Genomic DNA, 20,991 nt, shown 5'->3' on the forward strand with positions numbered 1-20,991 from the left:
CATTACCTGCACCTACCTGATCCAGTTGCATGTATGTTTCTAGGTGCTAACTACAGTTAAGGCTGGGAAGGCATTTTTACCCAGCTGTACAAAGCACAAGCTTCTGGTTACATGCACTGATGGGTTTGCTGTGTTTTCTTTTACCCCAGACGTTTTCAGCCTCCACCGACACTCACAGGCCCGTCCTGAACCTTCTATAAAAGCCAAATAAGAACAGCAGCACATTCTGCTTAAATTCCTTATATAGGGACCTGGGGCATCACAGAAAAAAGTTTGAAACTTCAGGTCTAGATGATGAGTGGAGCCAGAACATGGGACTGTAACAGTTGCTGACCTCATAGCAGGTCTGGTAAACCCCAGGTTTATACACATTAAACAAACATACACACTGAATTTAAAGTTATCATTTCAAACGAGTGCTATCTCATGCAGCTGGCATTCTGGTAGTGTCACTTGTTTCCCTGAACCAAGTTTAAACCAGTGGAATTTAGGACCAAGAAAGGTCATTCATTGTCTGCAGGATGGCATTAGTCCTCTTTGTGTCAAATTATATGACTAAGAAAAAAGACAAATCCATGATCAAATCAAGTGCCATTCATCAAAAATGATAATCAAGATTTGTTCCAGACTGTGAACAACAAACTTCCTTCTGTGTACGACAAGCACAAGGCTTTTGAGACGTGTCCTCCTTTAGGAAAACCTAATATATGTAAGTATCCAAAAGACAATGTATGAAAATGTCAAGGAAAAAAAAATATTTAAGCAAGATCTACTTTTCTTTGACCTTAAATGTATCGAAATGGGCATATCAAATGGGCTATCTCTTGCTGCTGGCAGAGCATAGGTTTTATTCTCCACTTCAAAATTAGCCTTCATTTTCACTTCATCTCCAAAACCAAATTGAGCATCAAGTAGAAACAGGATCCACCTGAATGTTCATCTCACCTGCATCCAGCTGAGGAAGACAAGGCTGCACTGCTTGTTGCTCGCTGTGAGTTAAATACATGCATGTATTTGCAACGTAACACTTAGAAGAGACATCACCCTCATCTTAAAGATGTCCAGTACCACGAAAAATCTTACTTGGGAGATAGGATGCTCTGAGGAAAGCAATTAAATTCAACCTGATACAAGTGTCAGCACAAGACACATAGAGCACATCGTCTCTGCCCAAACAGAGTGAGGCATGATCGGGGCTCAGGAATCCCCTCTCAACAACTGTAATTAACATTTAACCTTAGTGAACTGAAATATTCCAACATGACACACAGCTGCAGCCACCAAGAAACACAGGGGACAGGATGTTAGCAGCTTTATGGTGACACTTGCTTCTTGAACACAGAAAAGATTAAATTAAATTGACACATAGCTTTCAAGAAGGTGGCAAATTTTTCCCCTAGAAAGGGATATAGAGCTTCCAGACACAGGGTTAGAAAAAGTTTTAGAGGTCAAGCTTGTCTATGACATGAACCTTGACTTTGCAAAACTCTGATCTGAGCAAGAGAATTGGTGCTTTTTAGGAATTTCCAATTAAGTTTGCTAAAGCGGAATCACAAGAAATCCATAAACCTGTCACACAGCTCTCTGGTGACCAGACACAACCCAGAGATAAAATCCAACGCTCACATCTGCAGCTCTGCAACTCCCTCCCATGAAGAAATATATTTTTAAAACAAAAGGACCTTTCACTTTATTTTAGAGCAAACACGTAAAGCATTGTGGCTGTGCTGAGAAGCTTAAGTTAACTGGAGATGTTCATATATGGCTAAAACACGGTTACAAGGACCTCTTGACCACCTGGCCTGGCCCATGAGATTATGTATTAAGCACCAGATGTTCCCTGCTCACAGGGTTCACAGATCATGTCGTGCACGGATCCTTTACCCCCAGTTTGATTAAAGCCAAACCTCCTGTCCTTGCCCAGCCTGAAAGGATCAGCATCCACCCGGGGCACTTAAGAGATTGCCAAGAACTGACAGTAGCACAGAAAGACTTAGCATAGACCTTAAATATTCACATTATTCTTATATAAGATGTTAGATGACATCCAATGAACACTGTAAACGCATGTTGCGATAGGACAAGGGGTGATGGGTTTAAACTAAAGGAGGGAGATTCAGGCTGGACATGAGGAAGGAATTGTTGGCCCTGAGGGTGGTGAGAGCCTGGCCCAGGTTGGCCAGAGAGGTGGTGGATGAACCATCCCTGGAGACATCCCAGGTCAGGCTGGACGGGGCTCTGAGCAACCTGAGCTGGTGAAGATGTCCCTGCTCATGGAAGGGGGGGCACTGGGGGAGCTGGGAAGGTCCCTTCCAACCCAAACTATTCTGTCATTCTGCCTGGCAAAGCAGCTAAATACAAATCCAACCACAGCAGCACAGTCTGGGCTTTAATGTGCTTAATGATGCACTTCATTTATGAAACTCATGACCTAAATCCATCAGACCGTGCAGGTAAAGTGACTCGCAGCGCTAACAACTCATCAGCAAACAGAGGACATTGGTACATCGTCCATGTGTTGGCATAAGCCTCTCTCCTCGTTCCATGCCACGAACACTGCAGTCGTCTGGCTCAGCACTTAGGGCTCTGGCATTCAAACTTCAAACTTACAACCCCCCTCCCCATCCCCCAAGGCCATGATCTGTGAAGAACTGATGCAGAGTCCAACCATTTGTGAAGTAAAAAGGATCTTCTCCATGTGAGCCGGTTTCTTCCACCTCCTCAACATCCTGTGCAATATGTGAGCTCCAGCATCACCAGTGTCCCCCAGCTGTCCCCATTCCCTCTGCAAACTCTCTCATCTGTCCTTCCCAAGCCTTGAGGTCATCCAGGGTTTATTAGTAGCCACCAAACTGCCCTCCCTCTTCTGAACACACGGAACTTCCAAATGACCTCTACTCTCCCTGCACCACTGAGATCAGCCACCTGCTACCCCACATCACCGCAAAACACCTAAACCTCTTCCACAAAATTCAGTCCCCACATTTACGGCATTTTCCCCTCTCCTCCCCACCCCCAGAGAGAATTCTGTGCAAAACGCTGCTGTAAACAAACCCTCCCAAATGCAGAACCACAAAGAGGCCTATTGCTCGTAGCAAATATTAACGCTGCAGAGGTCCAGTGAGCTTGCACGAGCTCCTGCCATGTTGAAGGAACCACCGCAGCGTGGGAGCCCATCCACACTTGTGCCAAGGCAGCCCCAGCGCAATAAACACTGCAAAGTAGTTACCCTGGGCTCAACTACAAACAGCATTTTGGGGATAATTACACAGTTGTGCCATCCAAATCGAGGACTCCCAGAAAAGCCGGGTAACACACAAGATGCAAAATGACAAATTATTGTGCCCACATAACCTGCAACCATCAATACCAACATCCCTATCATGACCTCTTGCAACCCCTCCTTAGGGAATTCTAACACATTTCCAGCCCTGTACAGATTTGAAAATGCAACAAGTGAACCAGATGGTACAAAGTTCACGAGCATCCACAAAAGCTTGAATGTGATGCTTCAGGTAGCCCAGACATCGGAAAGGAGCAGGTGTGAAAGGTGGAAGCGTTACCAAAAGCCTCATGGTATTTGGGAGCTTAGAATGGAGGAGGGTGATTGCTGATTTCAGCTTCCACTTCAGCTTCTAATTTCATGAGAATCTCAGCTTCTAAGTTTTCAGAACAATCACGCAAAATGTTTTACACTGGTTGCAGGAAAAAGCCTGATTAGATGAATGCAGAAAATTATAATTGCTCAAATGAAAAACTTCTTTCGTCATCTCATTGCTTTTAAGACCTTTGCAATCCTGCAGGCCCTAATTCATGACTTTTGGAGGCTTGAGGCTGGTTTCAGATCAGGTCCCTGTTCAAAGAATGACAGTTTCCAAGATTGCTTGGTGCCAGGTTCCTTTGAAGGTGTTTATTTAGATGACTTAAACTAAAAAAAACTCCCAAAGGAGCAAAATCCTGGCAGTGGTTCACTTTAAAAAGGACCAATCTCACCATATATGAAGGACCAGACTACGGTCCAAAACAAGATCCAGCAAAAGCCATGTCAAGTTTTGCTTTCACATGAGATGCCAAGTCAAAATACTTTATGGCTGAACATGTCACAAAGAGATCTGCAAAATATATGCTGTTAAACCCAACACCCCACTCATTCTGGTCATGTTTTTGTTGCAAATTCAGCATTCAGCCCCCGAAGTTGTGAGGTTTTACAAGCCCCTTTCAAGCAACCCAGATACTGTGCAACTCCGGGAATAATTCTGGATAAGCACCAAAACCCTGAGAAACTCAGAGTTCTGCCCCAAATCCAAGATGCAGTTAGGCATGGTTTTAAAATATACAAGCTGAGAAGTACAAACACCTCATCTATTACATCCAAGTCTCAAGCTGCAAAGTCCTGAGTGCCCCTCTGCCCTTGGCACCTTCCAACATCTTCGCAGCACATTTGACGGTGGGGACAGCCCTGGCGCACACAGGCATCGGGGAATGCTCACAGCCAAAGGCCACGCAAGACTTGGGCACGGGAAAAGCATCAGGCTCAGAGCTCGTCCCTGAGTCTCCTTGTCTCAGGCTAACACAGACCTCTGGCTTTAAGTAAGGTTCTGGTTTCCCACCATCCATGTTTCATAAAACCATAGAATAGTTTGAGTTGGAAGGGACCTTCAAAGGTCATCCAGCCCAACACCCCTGCAAAGGCAGTTTTTCAAGAAAGCTCAAACTCAGCCTTGACCAAAGCCAACTGATGACAAAGCTGGTCCAGATACAGTGGCTTCAGAAAAGCCACTTGGTGTCTCCAACCCAGGTAAGTCCCCTTGTCCTACAAAGGGTGGCTCCCACTGACCCACCTGGAGCTCCTGTAACACAACACGCTCCTTCTCCTCCAAGGCCAGATGTATTATAAAGGGCCAAGATTGCATGCATGGGCCGTAGCGAGCGCCTACACTCTTTGATGCTGTCAGAGATTTTTTCAGCCAACTTTCCTGACTAAACACACACATACTTCAAGAAAACCCCTATTTTAAAGCTGCAATGTAAACAACCCCAAATTATTACTATCCCCCAAAGGCTACTGCTGGCAGGCATCAGTGATAAAGCTCTGCCAGAGCAGTCTGGCATCTAGCAACAATTTGTTTGTTGTCCTGCAAAAATACAGAGAGCCTTGCCATATGGTATTAGCAACTTTCTGGTAACATTAAGAAATATATTGGCTTGGAAAGCAGTTATCACACCATAAAAAAAATCTTAAGTCTCAGAGGCAGGTCTCTGCTGTAAGTGGTATTGGTACAGCGGTGCTGGTCAGGCATGGGGAGAGGTGATGGTGGCCAGCAGAGCCGTGTCACCTCCAGCCCCCAGTGCAGGGGACATGTCCCTGGCACAGCCACTCTTTGGCTGGCAGAGCTTTTCTTCAGGAGCTGGACCAAGCTCAAGGGCACAAGCTCAGCAATGCCCATCTGTGCTTTGTGAGCACCAGGAGGGCTTCGGCGCTGCAGACACGGCGTCAACAAAGCTGTCCCCAGAAAGGTCCCAAGTTACTTGGCAACGAGCTGAAGCGATGCCTCGACCACCCTTTGACTGAACAGTTTCTTCCCGCTGTTTGTATTAAGCATAAAGGAAAGGGGAACACAACTAAACTTATTAAAGTGCTTTACCAAAAATGATGTGCATAAACTATAATGATTTTCAGAGTGTGTATACCAGGTAACTGAGTGTTTTTTGAAAGATAACCCAAAGACAGATGGTGCTAGTCAGCATGTGGGTTTGGTGGGAAATCACCTATTTTGTAGTATCACACACTCTCAGGCTTGACTTCTTAGAAGGAGATGAACTGCTGTAATGAGCAGGGACTTCTTAGAACACAACTTCTCTCTCTGTAGAGCTGGCAGGGATTATATCTGTGACAGACCTCTTTCTGGCTATCGCTTTCCTAACTCTGCCCCTATTTCTGGAGTTTTTCCCATAGTCACATCCTACCTCAGAAGAAGAACTCACCCACATTTAAGGTGGTGTGGGGTTCTCCTGCAGACTCGTAGTATCAAGATTACAGCCACACCACATGGAGCAACATCACACGGGAGCAGAGAACACAACTGATGGTCACCATGCTGTCCCAATTCCACCCACACTCTGAGTCCCATCCCACCCTGAGGAGATGGCTTCAGCAACCACCACCTCCTTCCCCTGCCTGGAGGAGCTCAAGAAGTGACTTAATGTACTGAGAGATGGAGCTGTTCTCAAGATGCAACCAACAGAGAACAAGAGAGAGAACCAACAGGAACAGCATTGCTGCTGGATCTGGAAAAGATGTAATCCACCTAATAGCCATGAGAGAACATTAGTGGGATTGCTTGGAGCATCTTCTTAATAAATTTCTGGACCGAATCAAAGACGTGCTTAGCTCTTTTCCCATTCTTCTCAAATTTGGGTTCCTTCCAGTCATTATTTACCCTTCCTGCTTCTCTATCTTGCTCTGAAAACTGATGCTGCCCTCACTCTGGTCTGCAAAGAGCAGCCTCTCTTCCCTCTCTTGGCAGCTCTGCAGGAAGGCAAGGTCCATTCTTGCCCTTGGTCAGCGCAGAAATACAGGCCTGTTCTCTCCCTTTATAGCTGGGAGATACAGATACCTGCTCCAACCCGAGCACTAGTGCCGACCAGGCTGTGATCCCACGGGTGGTTGGGAGAGAACCAGGGAAATTCCCTAGCGAGAGTGCCTGGGGTTAGGAGATGCTCGGATCTCCATGTGGCCGCCACCAGCCTGAGCAGCGCCTAAAGGAAGGGGATAGGCTTTGGTGAGCCTGGAATGGTGTCGACAGATGCAGTTTAAGCTCCACAGACATCACTGCTCTGCTGACAAGGGGCCTGAGACAAGGCAAGGAAGGGAAATCTCCACGGCATCTTGAAGTTCTAGGGAGCAGGGAATTGCTGGAAGGACAGTGCAGCAAGAGCAAAAGTGGCCAAGCTAATTAACAGCCACCTGCTCACACCCCGGATTGCTGTTCCTTGCTCTGGAGACTTTAAAGACTTATCTTTGACAGCCTTTTACAAACATGAAGCCCCTTCTCTACTGACATCCTTATCGTAATGTATGAGATGAGAGAAGCTGGGGTAGAGAGAAAAACCACAGGACTCACCAGGAGAACCACAGTTAGCTCCTCCAAAGAGATTATTAGCTCCTCTTCTCCCCTAACACTGAATTATGGCAAATATTCAGAGTTCTTGCCTTCTAGGTGGCCAGTCAGATAGTACCTATCACAAGTGGGCAAGTCACATTGTGCCCCTCCTTGGAAGGTGAGCTGAACCTCTGAGTCCCCTTCTCCCCCATACTTGTGAGGAGCCTGAGATAAACAAACAGTAACAACAACTTTAAGAGAACACAAAAAAGCTTTTAACAAAACGACCTAGTATTCCTGTTCTGAGTTTTCATGTTTTAATCTCACTCCTTGTAATATAACTCCACCCTAAAGCTCAGTGATCCATAGAAGACTTCAGCAAAATCAGAAAACACAGGACCTACATGTATATACACAGAGGCAACAAAAACCCCCAGGCAAAAAAAAAAAATATATGGTCAGAAGGAAAAAACAAAACAAACCAAACAAACCAAAACCATTAAATCTTTCTTGAGCCTTCTTCAACATACAACCAAGAATCAATGAAGAAACACGATCCCACTGGTTTGCCACCTTTAACAGAAAAGTAGCTCCCTGTACAACACCTGCCCCGCCTCCAGTTCTTCCCAGCAGTACGGAGGGCGCCAGGGACCTCAGCAGCTGCATGCTGTGACAATAAATAAAGTTAGAATCCTGCCCAAAACACCTCTGAGCCCTTTGGCCAATGTTGGCCACGTGTGTAATGAGGGTGAAAACACAAAGTTTGGACCTCCTGAGAAAGCTCCATCAGATGGTCTCTGCTCAGAAATGTTGGCATAGGCACAATTTCTGATAAATAAAGAACAATAAGCTGCTCTTCTCAGCCCTGGGGGTTATTCTGTCCACCTGCAACACAACTGGCCCCATGGCAGGAGGGAATCCCGGCTCTGCAGCTCCTGCATCCAGCACCGGCTGAGAACAGCAACAACCTGCTCCAGTCTGTAAAACCCTTCGTAGGTGATTATGGAAACCAAAAAGGACTAAATTCAAAGCAGGTTTTCAACTGGGGGGGGATCCAAAACTGCTGACTGAGGAGGAGAACAAAGCCAGATGGCATATGCTGGTATTGTCAGGGATTATGCAGTGTAAGGCAATGGGCAATTAGCTGAGAAAAAGACTCAGTTTGGTCCCATGGCTCCTCTCTTGCCAAATGAACATACCGGGGTGACCGTGAAACAATTAGTTTATGGGTTTCATTCTCCTCCACCCCCAGACTAAACCTAAATATTTGTATAAGCCCAGGCATAACTTTTATCTCATGTTTTCCTTGGGGTTTACTAGCTGTTTAGAGCATTGAGGCTAAAAAGCATTCCCTCGAACTCTTGCCACAAAAAGAGCTGAAACTATGATACTAATTAAAACCACACTCTTTGGTATCAAGAAGACACACTATTACTTTCTTTTTTTGCTCAAGAAAAGCTGTTAATACGGCCTATGCATCTCGAACATTCTCCTTCCAAATGCTGTGCTCGGTACCCGCTCCTGCCCAGGTCGGCCAGTTTAGGAACGTGACAGCAGTCTGGGGCGGGAAGATGCACATTTCCAATATATTTATTATTGCCAACTTAAAGTAATGGAAAGCATATCAAGAAGAATAAAAAAAGCTTTACACTGCGTGAAAGGTATCAAGCTAAAGAACTGTACTGCCTTGGTGCCCAGTGGGCCAAATCAAGGGCTGAATCTTGCAAAAAAATACTATGTATTTTGAAAAACAGCCTCTGGCTTTGCCAGGATGCTCCTGGACACTTGGCATGGACCAGGAAGGATGTGGGTTGCACTGTGTCCCACCACTAATCCACCCCGGGTAAGGTCGAGTGAAGAAATGGTAAGATTTCATGCTCATTTTACCTCATCTAATTTGGATGCTTTTGAGCTCTCCATACCAGCACATCATAAACATTAAAAAAATTATCCTCAAAACATTTCAGGGGAAAATGCTACTATCACATTTAAAGGATGGAAAACTAAGGAAAAAGAAAATAAATCTAGGGCCACGTTTGGGTTCAGTGCAATATTAAAAAGCATCCTGAGAGGTCTAAGTCTGATTAAAAAATCAATTTCCTTGTCCAGGTTCAAACGACGGTGCCTCATTCAGAGCGGAGATCACATGGCAGACATGCAGGAAGCAGAGAACTGGCTGCTTCTCTTCAAACCTCCCGCAGCACCAATGTCCAAGTCCCCGCCATGGGCAGCAGCTGCTGGCGAGAGATTGGAGCTTGATCCTGCCAGAAGCATCTGCCCTGCTCACCAGGAAAACTGAATGGCAGGAGAGACCCTCCGGGGAAGGCACTTGTCCTGCGTCACTCTTGGGACCACAAAAGTAAATAATGCTTCATCAGACCAATTTGGTTTCTGGTTTCTGTTCGGGAGCGTGGCTTTCACTGTGTTCACTCAAAACAAAACTCCGCTTCCCATTTTCAGCGCCACAAAGATGCCAGATTTTAATTCCTGGTGGTACAAAGTGCAAGCAGTGGAGGAAGGGGTCTTTGAGGGATGAGATATTTTATTTTATATTTAATTTTTTGTGATATTTTAGCTTTTAGCAAGCTCCTGTCTGGTTAGCAAGCTTCTAGCTTTGCCAACAACACAGAAGAACTGCCTAAGTTACAAAAACAAGTTAATACATAAAAAATCTGACTTCAGCAAAGAAGTTAAGCTCAATGGGTGAACATGCTGTAATTTGTTACATGCTTCCATTGTGTGGGGATCCAAAGTAATAAAATACTCCTGTAACGCTAGAAGCATGAGGCCCACCCCTAGTAGGACATTGGGATTCCAGGATTAGCTCTGCCACAGCATCCCCTGGCTCAGCACCAAACGGAGCCAAACCCCCCACCACCAACCCTCCCAGCACAGCGCTCCACTCACCCTTTTATTCTGAATTTTGCTCCAAAGAAAGAGCAAGTAACGAAGTTATTGTGGAGGTGGCCACAATATTGGGATGCTGAGACATCTCACGGCAGTTTAATGCAATCACAAAGCACAAACCCATCTGTATTCGAAGCATCATCCGAGGGTGCTGTGGCTGGTGCAGAGTTTGGCTTTATGGAGATGGGGGGGCTCGAAGGGGCAGAGGCTGCCTCCCAAACCCCACATCCCCTCATCCTGCTTCTCATTTGAGGCTGACAGGCGAAGCTCAAACACATCATTACAGCCTTGAGAAGGCTGCTAAAGGTACCACTCATGTTACAAATGAACTAATAGGAAACACTTACCTTCCCCACGAGCTTGCCTTTCCTGTTCATGCAAAGGTAGAAGTCTGTCTCCTTCCCTTTGATCCGGACTTGGCTGCCAAAAGTGTCTGTTTCTACTAGAAGCTGGGCTTGTAAAGGAAGAAGAAAAAGAAAAAAAGCATTTACCAATGTGGTCCCATTAAGTCAGAGTGTGTAAAGCTCGTCAGCATGTTGTCCCATCACCTCTACCTGACCCCCACCACGCTGGGATGCTATGCAATGAACCACCCAAGGAACCACCCAGGAGCTGAGCTCCAGGCCTGGTTCCAGGTGCAGATCGGACACATCTCCACTGATTCCTATGCAGATGTTCCAGATGTAATGTCAGTTTAGCACAAAATATGCACAAACACACGTGTGCTCCAGCAGTCCGCACTACCCCACCACCCCATTGGCAATATAAAGCTAGATGCTCTCCTTCACACTCCAGGAGGGTTATCAGAGGGTACAAACATGAAATTTAGTCTCATGAAAATAAGAGATTAGCATGACAAGAATGAAAATCACTTCCCCACAGCCAGCAGCTGTCACACTCTTCACAGAAGCGGTCAAGCCACATGTTCATGGTGCAAAACATCGCAGTGACCTCCTGAAGATCACCACAACACCTAGAAGGGAGAAAGTGGGTGCTGCTGGTTCTCTTTGATGAACACCCGCCCTGCAGACATTCTCTGTGTGTTGAGTTATGTTCCTAGGAGCTCACTCACTTTCTGGCAGTCCAAAGAGCTCCAGCTGGGAGAAATATGGCCAACCTCTTGGTGCCTCACATGTTTATTGAGGCCAGAGCTGGTTTGCAGCATTGTCAGTGGCCATGGTAGAGGACAGATTTCTGCCACATCTTCATAAACCTCCTGCACTGACACACTTGTATTTGCAGAAGTTGCTGAGCTGCCACCCCGATGTTTAGGGTGCCATCATCATCTCAAAACCTAGCCACATCCAAATTCAGCGTTTTATTCCATTTCTGATCTAAACATAAATTCCAGTCATGCTCGAGGTTTGGATTCCAAGAATTTCCCCGGAGAGGCAGGAGCAGGCAGACTGGACAGTTTGGTTCAGATCCATCCCTGATACAGAGAGGGAGAGAGGAGACATAGTCGAAACACAATGCAAGAATGTGTAAGTGTCAGCAAGTGCAAATCCATGGTCCTGCTCTGGAAACACTCACACTTGTATGACCCGAGCCTTGCCGCAGAAACACGGCTTCTGCCAAACTCTGGAGAATGTTTGATCTGCACTGCAAAAAGTCACATTCTTTTTGGCATTCATATTTCAAACTTTAAAACCCTCTAAGAGCAAATATGTTCACTGTAAGGATTTACCATGGGGATAGAAATAGAAGTTTGTTTCATTTAAACACATTAATATTTTTCCCACTTATAAAGTCAGCTTTTGGCTTCTGCAGTGCTGCAAATATCACAAACCTTTAACTCACAAGGGCCCTAAACAGAGTTTTTCCTTTGCAACTCAGTCACATATGCAAGCTCAGGGTTTTCCAGTTACTAGCTGTTTACATTTATTTTGATAAATCTGTTAAACCTGTTATCACAGGGGATATATATAAAGAATAACTTATTTCTGACAGCAAATGGGATAATGTCTCTATTATCAAAGAATATTACTTGCAATTCTGCATAAATATGGATATTTATCTAAGTCTTTCAGAAATGCATCATGTTTTGGGGTATCTGCAAAGGAGAGTAGCTTGGCAGCGACAGTGGGTGTTGCAGGATTTCCCTCTACACCCCCGTGGTGGCATTGAAGCAGTGACCATCCACATACATCAGTGAGGAAGGGCCAAACCAACCAGAAATGTCCCATCATAGTAAGGATATAAAGATGAGCAGAGTCAGGATGGGGGAGCATGGCACTGGGTCAAAGACAGGTGTTCAAGGGGAAGATGTGCAACATGGAAGATGTGCAACATGGTACATAACCTGGTGAACACCCACTGCTTCAAGAAGTTCAGGAAGGCTGCTCAGACGCAACACAGCATTAACGAACCAGGGAACAGCCAGAGGTAGGACTATCTTTAAAGAGGGGATTGGGAAAGGTCTTCTCCTCAAATGAGCAAGGGCATTAGAGAGGACTAATTGTCAGCCTCAGCTGGGGAGAGCAGCAACCTGCACGCGAGAGGAGGTTATGGAGCCAGCACAAGAGGTCCCAAAGATCGACCCAAGAACCACAGCCAACACTCCGAGTGCCAAGGAGTTGCCCACAGATCTGCAGTGCCAAACCTACCCAGGCACTCAAATGACCCAGAGCCACCCACCGAGGGCTCCACAGCTTCCACATGGGCAAGAAGAGGATATGGCAAGTTCCCATCCAAGCTGCAAGGCATTTCCTGGCCCTTCCAGTCTCAGTGCTGCAACTGAAAAATTCTAAGAATAATGCTGAATATCAGGTATGGGTTTTGGTCAGCCAAAGCAGGAGCTAACGTTGATAAAGCACTCCAAAGCAGTAGCCTTGATCCGTGGTCCTGCCAGACAGTTGGCAACCAGCATCCCTCCAATGTGGGTCCCGTCAGATGGACAAATAGGGGGCATGCCAGCTCGCCTTCCCCGCCCCCTTGCTCTGCAGCCAGAATGAGTAATATCCAAGCTGATTTTAATTTGAAAAATATCACCTTAAAAAGATGCCGGTTCCCTGCTGTGAAAATTAAAACCATCTGGATGGAGTGATTTCAAATAATTAATCTAGGTCGCCTTTGACACTGCTACTAATTAAAATACGATACCTTCCTCCCCCTTTTTAAATAAAGAATTTAAATAAAGTTTAAAGATCTAATAAAATAATGTCATAATTTAGAACTAAATGGAAGTCAACTTTCCTGTGAGCTGCAAAGTTTATGCTGGTGCTGAGATTCCTCCCGGGCTTGTGTCACAGCACAGACCAAGCAGCATCGGCTGGTCAAGCACCCAGTGTGACACCCGCACCAGTAAACACGGCACTAAATACACCAGCATCCATAGCCCAGTGCCCCAAGGAGGCTCAAGAGCCCCCAAGATCATGCTGCACCCAGCGTCCAGGAGTGGGGAGCAGAGGGCAGGAGGTTCAGCAGATGCTGTCTGCTCCCCGCTGTGACCCCAGTTAGCACAGTGCAGGCTAAAGCCACCCATCAGTACCCACTTCTGAAAAAAAATGCTGGAAATGTGTTCTTATTTCTAAGGATCCTTGACCTCCTTTCCTACAAGAGCAATCAATGTGGCTGTAGGGTTGGGTTCATAACCCAGTTGGCTTCCAGCCTAAGGCACCCCTTACTGCTGATTCTCCTTTTTGCAACAAGAATCTCCCTAAACTCTCTCAGGAGGTGAGATGGGGACCTTGTCAACACATCTAGTCAGCTAAAATCAGCTGGGAGAAATCCTAGTCCTGAATACTGTAACACATATCCCTGGTGGATGGATGCTGATCCAGAAGGGGCTGCTGAGGTCGCCTACCCCATCACACATGGCAGGAGAAGAGCTCAGTCACCACCAAAAGGATTTAAACAAATCATAGAATCACAGGATCATTTTGGTTGGAAGAGACCCTCAAGATCATTGAGTCCAACCGTAATCTGAAAACGGCACTAAATCATGTCCCTACTAGCCTCCTCTATACGTCTGTTCAACCCCTCCAGGGATGGTGACTCCAGCACTGCCCTGGGCCGCCTGTTCCAATGCCCCACAGCCCTTTCCAGGAAGAAATTGTTCCCCAGATCCAACCCCGACCTCCAATGGCACAACTTGAGGCCGTTTCCTCTTGTCCTATCACTTGCTACTCAGGAGGAGAGACCAACACCCTCCATGCTACAACCCCCTTTCAGATAGTTGTAGACAGCAATAAATAATAATAATAAATAAAAGTCAGTTGAGCTTGGTTTGCTGTCTCATTTGTCTCTATGATAAACATGCTATAGTCGCAACAAAAGCGCCACGGAAAATCCACAGGAACTTCCATGGAGAGCTCAGGTAAAACAAGTCCCCCCAGGCTGGAGTGGTGTCCCCACAGCTCAGGACACCTGACTTCCAGCTCCATTAGTCCCTGCATACACCACAGAGAGATTACAATCTTTATTTTCAAAAGCCCTACACTCTAGCCTTCAGATCAGGTATTATTGTTTAAATTCTTTGACAGCTAGATATTTTGATACATTTTCCAGGGCAGGGGGGCGCAGAAAGAGCTAAAGAGAAAAGATGTCTTCAGAGGGTGAGATCTTCTGCTACATGCTTTTGCCTTATTGGCCCATTTAACCTAAACCTTCATCAAAACTCCCACTGGAAGAGACTGGAATTCCTCACAAGTCTAGGTGAAAAGGTTTACATATATATATATATATGTTGAAAAGTTATCTTCCAGCTAAGAAAACATGAAGTCAAGGAGATATGTAAAGGTGGCAGAAAATATGCTAAATTATCTTTCAAATATTTCCTGGGAGTGGGAGGACAGGAGCCAGGAAAGCACGGGGAAAGAAAGAAGAAAGAGGGCACCTGAGATGTGCGAGGTTTACATGTACCTATCACAAAAGTGACAGACAGTTTCATATAAATGAAGAGATAAAGAGGGAAAACACAGAGGTGCAGGACTGGATATTTTGAGTCTACCTACCATTCCTTTTTATTTTCTTTTTCTTTTTTCAGGTATAAATCCTGCAAAAGAAGCTGCAGAGAAGAGGAAACTACAGCCCCTTACGCTGCCCACAGGCACCTTGAAGCAGCTAAAACAGATTTCCTGGGGACTGAGATTTCACTGCTTTTGTTGAGAACATCAAAGAAACCATTATCAGCACTTGCCAGTTAAGTCATTCTGATGCTATGAACCGAGACAAAGTGCATTTCCATAAGTTCACAGCTTATATCACATCTGACAGGAGAATAAAATTTCCTCTCTGGTAAGACAGAATACTCCAGTGTGAACCCCAGCATGGCCAAACAGTTGAAACCCATTCAAACACTGCCTGCCCCTACCAAACCCACGTGAATCCCTTACATGACCACAACATAGGACAGAACGACCCTGTCTCCACTTCACATTCGTGATGTAATTACAAGATAATAATGCCAAAATTTGGTAAAATCTGGAGGGTCTAATAAAGCCCCCAGGCTATGAACAAGTGAGGGAATCTAGGCTGCATCCTCAAGTTTTGTTTGCGCACACATATATTCCTCCAAACTGCATAATTTTCAGTAATTATAACACGTACAACCCAACTCCCTTCTCAATTATTCAGGTCCAAATAAGGAGTTACCACCAAAATCAATAAGGCTGAAGCTCAGGAGGGCAGAGCTCTGACCCACACACCACTGCAACTAGCTCATCGAGTCTGTCTTGAACAAGCACAGGATACATGTATGTCAAGTTATTAAAAGAGATGGTCATGGGGAGGTGGAGTAACAAGATCCAGGCTCCAGGTATGTTTTTTTTAAGCCACCACTGTGCACAAGGAAGCGAACTACCCGGTGCCAGAGCCAGGGGAGCGCACAAGGAGCAAGCGCATCCCATCTTAACCCAGGCCGTTAAAAATGCCATCTCTCTAAATTAGGTTTTCTTTTAAACCTCATTTAAACATCCTATTTTTTCACTCGGTCATCTGATGCAGTTAAGGAAAAAGACATAAGCATCAACACGTCACTCCACGCCAAGCGCTGAGTCCCCCACGGCACTTCTGTCTGCCTGGTTTGGGGGCAGGAAGGGGAGCGGGACCAAGGGCTCCGTGTGAACAAAGGAAAAGCGGCAGAGACAACCTGTCACTCATGTAACAGCCTTAGTAGCACTCGGGAGCCACATAGGTTAAATATTTGCAAGGGGGACATCAGAAGGGAACCTATAATGCAGCAAAGATCTCAAAGGCACTTACACTGCAGCAACCTGATCCTGCAAATACTTTCACACGAAGGACCTGACACACATCGGAAGTCCCTCGAGCGCTGATAAAGACCCCTGCATGGCTTCAGGGTCCCGGCTGTCACCAGCTGCATGGTTGGACGTGCTGGGGGATGGCTCAGGCACCCTCATCTGCAAACAACCATCTAACACCCAGAAGGTGTCGTGTCCCATTTCCAGGATGCTGAACTGTCCCCTTACAGTTAACTGGGCATGCCTACGTGACACGAGGCCAAGACACGTGGAAATACACAGGCTGGTGCCAAACACGCCAGCCCAAGCACCCAGCCCAGCACAGATGTGTGAGCAGGACGTGCTGCCGCAGGCACTTAACTCTGCGGGACGCACACCCCAAGATGTTCAGTTAAGAAAATATCACTCACGCTTCTGAAACCTCCACTACTTAAGTCTGTCACACCATTACAGTGGTCTCATCTTTAGGGACACTGACCCCAAAAAAATCTCACTACCAGTTCAGCACTGGCTAACAAGCCAAGCCCAGGGAACGATGCTGAGCATCCCAGGGACCACCTTGGGGAGAACTTGCCTCCCCACCCTGTTGAAGATGTGTTGCTTATGTTAGAATGGCAAAATCAAGAAAAAAAAAGAATATTCTGAAACACAAGCACTCTCTTCAAAATTGTCCACCCTGCCTCCTGAAGGATGACAAAGCTTCCAGACATGCTCCCTGTAAAATAACTCCATTCACCACATCTTGGGAGAAGCTTAAAAAAAATTTCATAATTTGAGGTCCATACCCAGAAAAATCGTTTGATAATTTAGCTCATGCAAGACCAGAATAAATACAAAGGCAGGTCTTACAGATTTTCCCCAACTCTCATAAAAAGTGAATGTATCACAGAACCTGTGATTCTGTCAAAAACAAAAAATATTTGAGGACAATATTAAAATTGTAAGTACCATGCTACTGGCTCAAGCCTGCACTACCCAGAGTCCAGTCATCATTTATTCCCATTAAAAATGAATGTAAAATACTGTCATTCTGACACAAAGGCATTTGCACCCATTTGGAGATGTAAAGCAACAGGATTAAGCAGTGGGGAACCAAACTTGGCCTCTTGCAGATGTTTTATACACAATTTGCTATAAGAGACACTAAAATATTTTGGCAGTTGCTTCAATGATGGTGAATAAGCTTATTTAGACGAGATTCAGTAAAACTGGAGGTGATAGGTTTAAAAACACCTGGGTGGGGAGAGGCAGTGAACAAATTCTGCACTGAACTTTGCCACCTGCACACTCGCAGTGACTGAGGAGGAGGCCAGGAAGCATTAAAAGTGTCAGCACAGAAACTCCCCAATCTCGCCGGGGCGTCCTGCCGCCTCCAAGCACAGCTCCAGCGGACAGTATTGCTACAGCGGCATGAAAACTGCTTGACAAGCTGCCAGGCTCCGAGTCTGGAATTAGTGAAGGATGAGCCTCAAAAAAGATTAAAAAAAAGTTCAGAAGCTCTGTTATGCTTGAAAAAGCACCTAAAATGAAAAATAAAGGGCCAAACCCCGATGTCTTTGATCATTCTCATTTGAATAGACTTCTACTGACATGGTGAAGCCCAACAGACAAGGACCTCAGAACCTGGCCCACGGCGCCTGGCTGAAACACGTCCAAAGTGCCGGAGTCTCCCGGGTCTGGAAATCACATGGACCTCTCCCATTCCGAGGAGGGTTAGAATTACCACCAGAACAAACGCTGCTCAAGTTACATTGACTCTCTGATTCCCAGGCTCAGCCAAGCCCCCCAAAAATACTGATGTACACCAAAATAACAACAGGCGGAGAAGGACAACTCTGGGAACCCCACGTACTCCCGCTTCTCCAAAGCTGCTTTATCTGTGGCCGGGGCGGAGGACGGAGCACGGTGACTCTGGAGCACCTGCCCACCTCTCACGGGCAACCAGGGGCTCAGCGATGAAGTAGGAGAGATGTTCTCACCAGCGTATCCTCTTACCGAGGAGTCCCAAACACATAAATCTCTTCCATATGCCAACATCTTGATGGTTGCACAGACTCCAAAAGTTAGTCCATCCAGGGTTCCTCTGTTGTGTTCGTGAGTGCTCCGAAATGGGGCTAATTGGGAGAAATCTGTGAAGTATCTGCAGCATTAGATAAATTAAGACTATCATCCCTGCCCGATATACAATGATGCCACATTCTGCCAAACAGGTTTTATTATTCTGTGCCCTCCAGTAAAAGTTGAAATGATGACAATTAATTTTATGGGTAGGAATATAAGTGTGCTCACAAATTTTCTTCAAGGGGCTCGTTGTAACTTTACCTTCTTCCAGCAAGTAAAAATTATGCTGAAAATAAAGCTGCAGGTTGCTACAGTATTTTCAACGAGATTCTTGTGGCTCTGGAACCCAGATAAGCAGAAGCAGCAGCACAACCTACCAGAAAAAAAGTTCTGGCACATGGGGAAAATTCCTCTATGTTTAAAGATTTTAAATGGGGTTTGCTCTTACAAACAGACACAAACACAAGTTCAAAGATATCTGACTTTTTAATGCTTGTGCTGCTGAAGCTCACTTTTACCAAATAAAAGATAATGTATTATTAAATGAAATATAGAAAGTTGTCACTATTAGATAAGAATAAGAGAGTGTGACTATTTTTGGGGAAAGGTTGAAAGAAGTGGACAAGAATGGATCCTCCACAGCATTTGGGGAACACAGATCCTCTGGAACCACCAAGCGAGTGCCTGGGGTGAAGCACCTTGGAGGGTCCCTGTACCAGTCCTTTGGAAAAGGTCCCTACATATAGACACAGCACAATTCTTTCTACTATTTTCAGAGCAGCAGCAACAGAAATAACAACAAAAAAACACAGGTATGACATTAACTCGGCCTTTAGCACCTTTGGTTTCATATCTTTATTTTTGGAAACACATCCATCACAGGGCTTTTCTTAAACTATTACCCCACCGTACGCTGCACAAGTAAGACTATTTACTTGCATTTTACTGCATTTTAGTTGCATGAGGAGATTTAAAAGACTTTTTTTTTTCTTTTTTTCACTAGCGTCATTTGGGACATCTGGCACTAGGTATTTAAATAAGACCTCTCAGAACTGTAAAATTAGTTTTACATTTTAATAAAGGTGCTTTAAAAATCTCAAATATAATTCTGCATTCAAACCATAAGTGTTTGGATTAAGAAAAGGAGATCCCACGTTAAATATTAATATAAAAAGTAAATTAAGTACAGAACTAAGCCAGTCCTCATCTGTGTTGTTATAAATGAACGGCAAAGAGGCAATACCTCTAACAGCTTATTTTGGAGTATTCTGGCTTTAAAGAATCAGCACTGACAACGTAAAATCCATATTATGCTATTTGTTACTTATCCCAGTTTCAACTTATCTAGAGACCCACGTCACCTACGAAGTTCAGGCTCAGTCCCATGTTTCCATCCAAAATTTTCTCATCCCTTTTCTCTCCTCTCTGCACCAGAGCATCCACCCCTCTTCTGCCCAACCTGGACCTGCACAGGGGACAATCCCTTGAGACAATGGATGTCACACTGCAGGTGACACCACTGCTGTAGGTTTCCAGCCTGTACCTGTCTTAACACGGAAAGACAAAACTCATCCAGCTTGGAGGGCTCTTTGGCCAGCTCCTTAATCAGCACATAATTCACTTGAAAAATCTTCAGACATGCAGACAAAGGAGGAAACCCAAAGGACAAACCATCCTTTCAGCACTCGCTGCCACGTGCCAGTGAGCACATTCCTCTTCCCCACTAGGACACCTTGTTATTCTCCCATTTTATCTCCCTCTAGAATCTTTGGAGCAGACGGGAGAAGGAAATTCCCCATCACTATTTATACACAGCAGACTTGAAATATTTACAGGCAGTCCTGACAGCCACATCTCCATACCAAGCCCAAGGAGCATGACTGCCCCTCACCTCTGCTGCAGGAGGATGCAGCCACCTTAGAAACCTGCCAAGGTGGCCAAGCCAACCCACACCTGCTGACACCACCTGAGCTCAGCCAACCACTGCTGCTGGAGGAGGTGCCCATGACATCCCCCACTGCCAGAGCCACCAGCACAGAGGAGCCCGAGGACGCACTGCTCACCCCCTGAAGCAAGAACCACAGAATCACAGAATAGTTTGGGTTGGAAGGGACCTCCAAAGCTCATCCAGTGCCACCCCTGCCATGAGCAGGGACATCTTCACCAGCTCAGGTTGCTTAGAGCCCCGCTCAGCCTGGCCTGGGATGTCTCCAGGGATGGTTCATCCACCACCTCTCTGGCCAACCTGGGCCAGGCTCTCACCACCCTCAGGGCCAACAATTTCTTCCTTGTGTCCAGCCTGAATCTCCCCTCTTCTAGTTTAAAACAGCCCCTGGCAAACACCAGCTTATCTGCAAGGGCTTTGTAGCCTGGTGCAAAGTTGCAGCCACCTGAGACTGTCCCACGGCAGAAAGACATTTCTCTATCCAGAAGCCCAAAGGAGCAAAGGAACCGGCTAACTTGAATTTGGAGCTTCTGTGCAAGCTCCTGGTAGGGAAAACAGATGGCTTGCCCTAAATCTAGGTGCTCCCCCCAGGTTATGAAGCAAGTGGCGACCCTTTGTGGCTTAGGGGAGCAGGAGGGACTTGGGCCAAGCTCCAGCCTCCACCAGCAACCGCCCAGCTGCCCCGACGTGGGGCTTCACCGCAGGTCCACCTCCGGTGCGAGGAGTTAAAGCTCATCCCCCAACAGGCAGGAATGAAAAGGAGACAAAAAAG

At 45.9% G+C, this 20,991-nt stretch overlaps 1 protein-coding gene across 1 annotated transcript in view; it reads right to left on the minus strand.

Annotated features, from left to right (window-relative positions):
- The window catches only part of FGF18 (fibroblast growth factor 18), a 72,147-nt gene that overhangs the window by 8,548 nt on the left and 42,608 nt on the right, over positions 1-20,991 (minus strand). The window contains exon 4 of the mRNA XM_080353007.1: positions 10,358-10,464. Within this exon, the coding sequence (XP_080209133.1) occupies positions 10,358-10,464 (107 nt within the window). The remainder of the gene's footprint in view (positions 1-10,357; positions 10,465-20,991) is intronic.

Source organism: Nesoenas mayeri (assembly GCF_963082525.1).
Source record: "Nesoenas mayeri genome assembly, chromosome: 14".
NCBI classification, from domain to species: Eukaryota; Metazoa; Chordata; class Aves; order Columbiformes; family Columbidae; genus Nesoenas; species Nesoenas mayeri.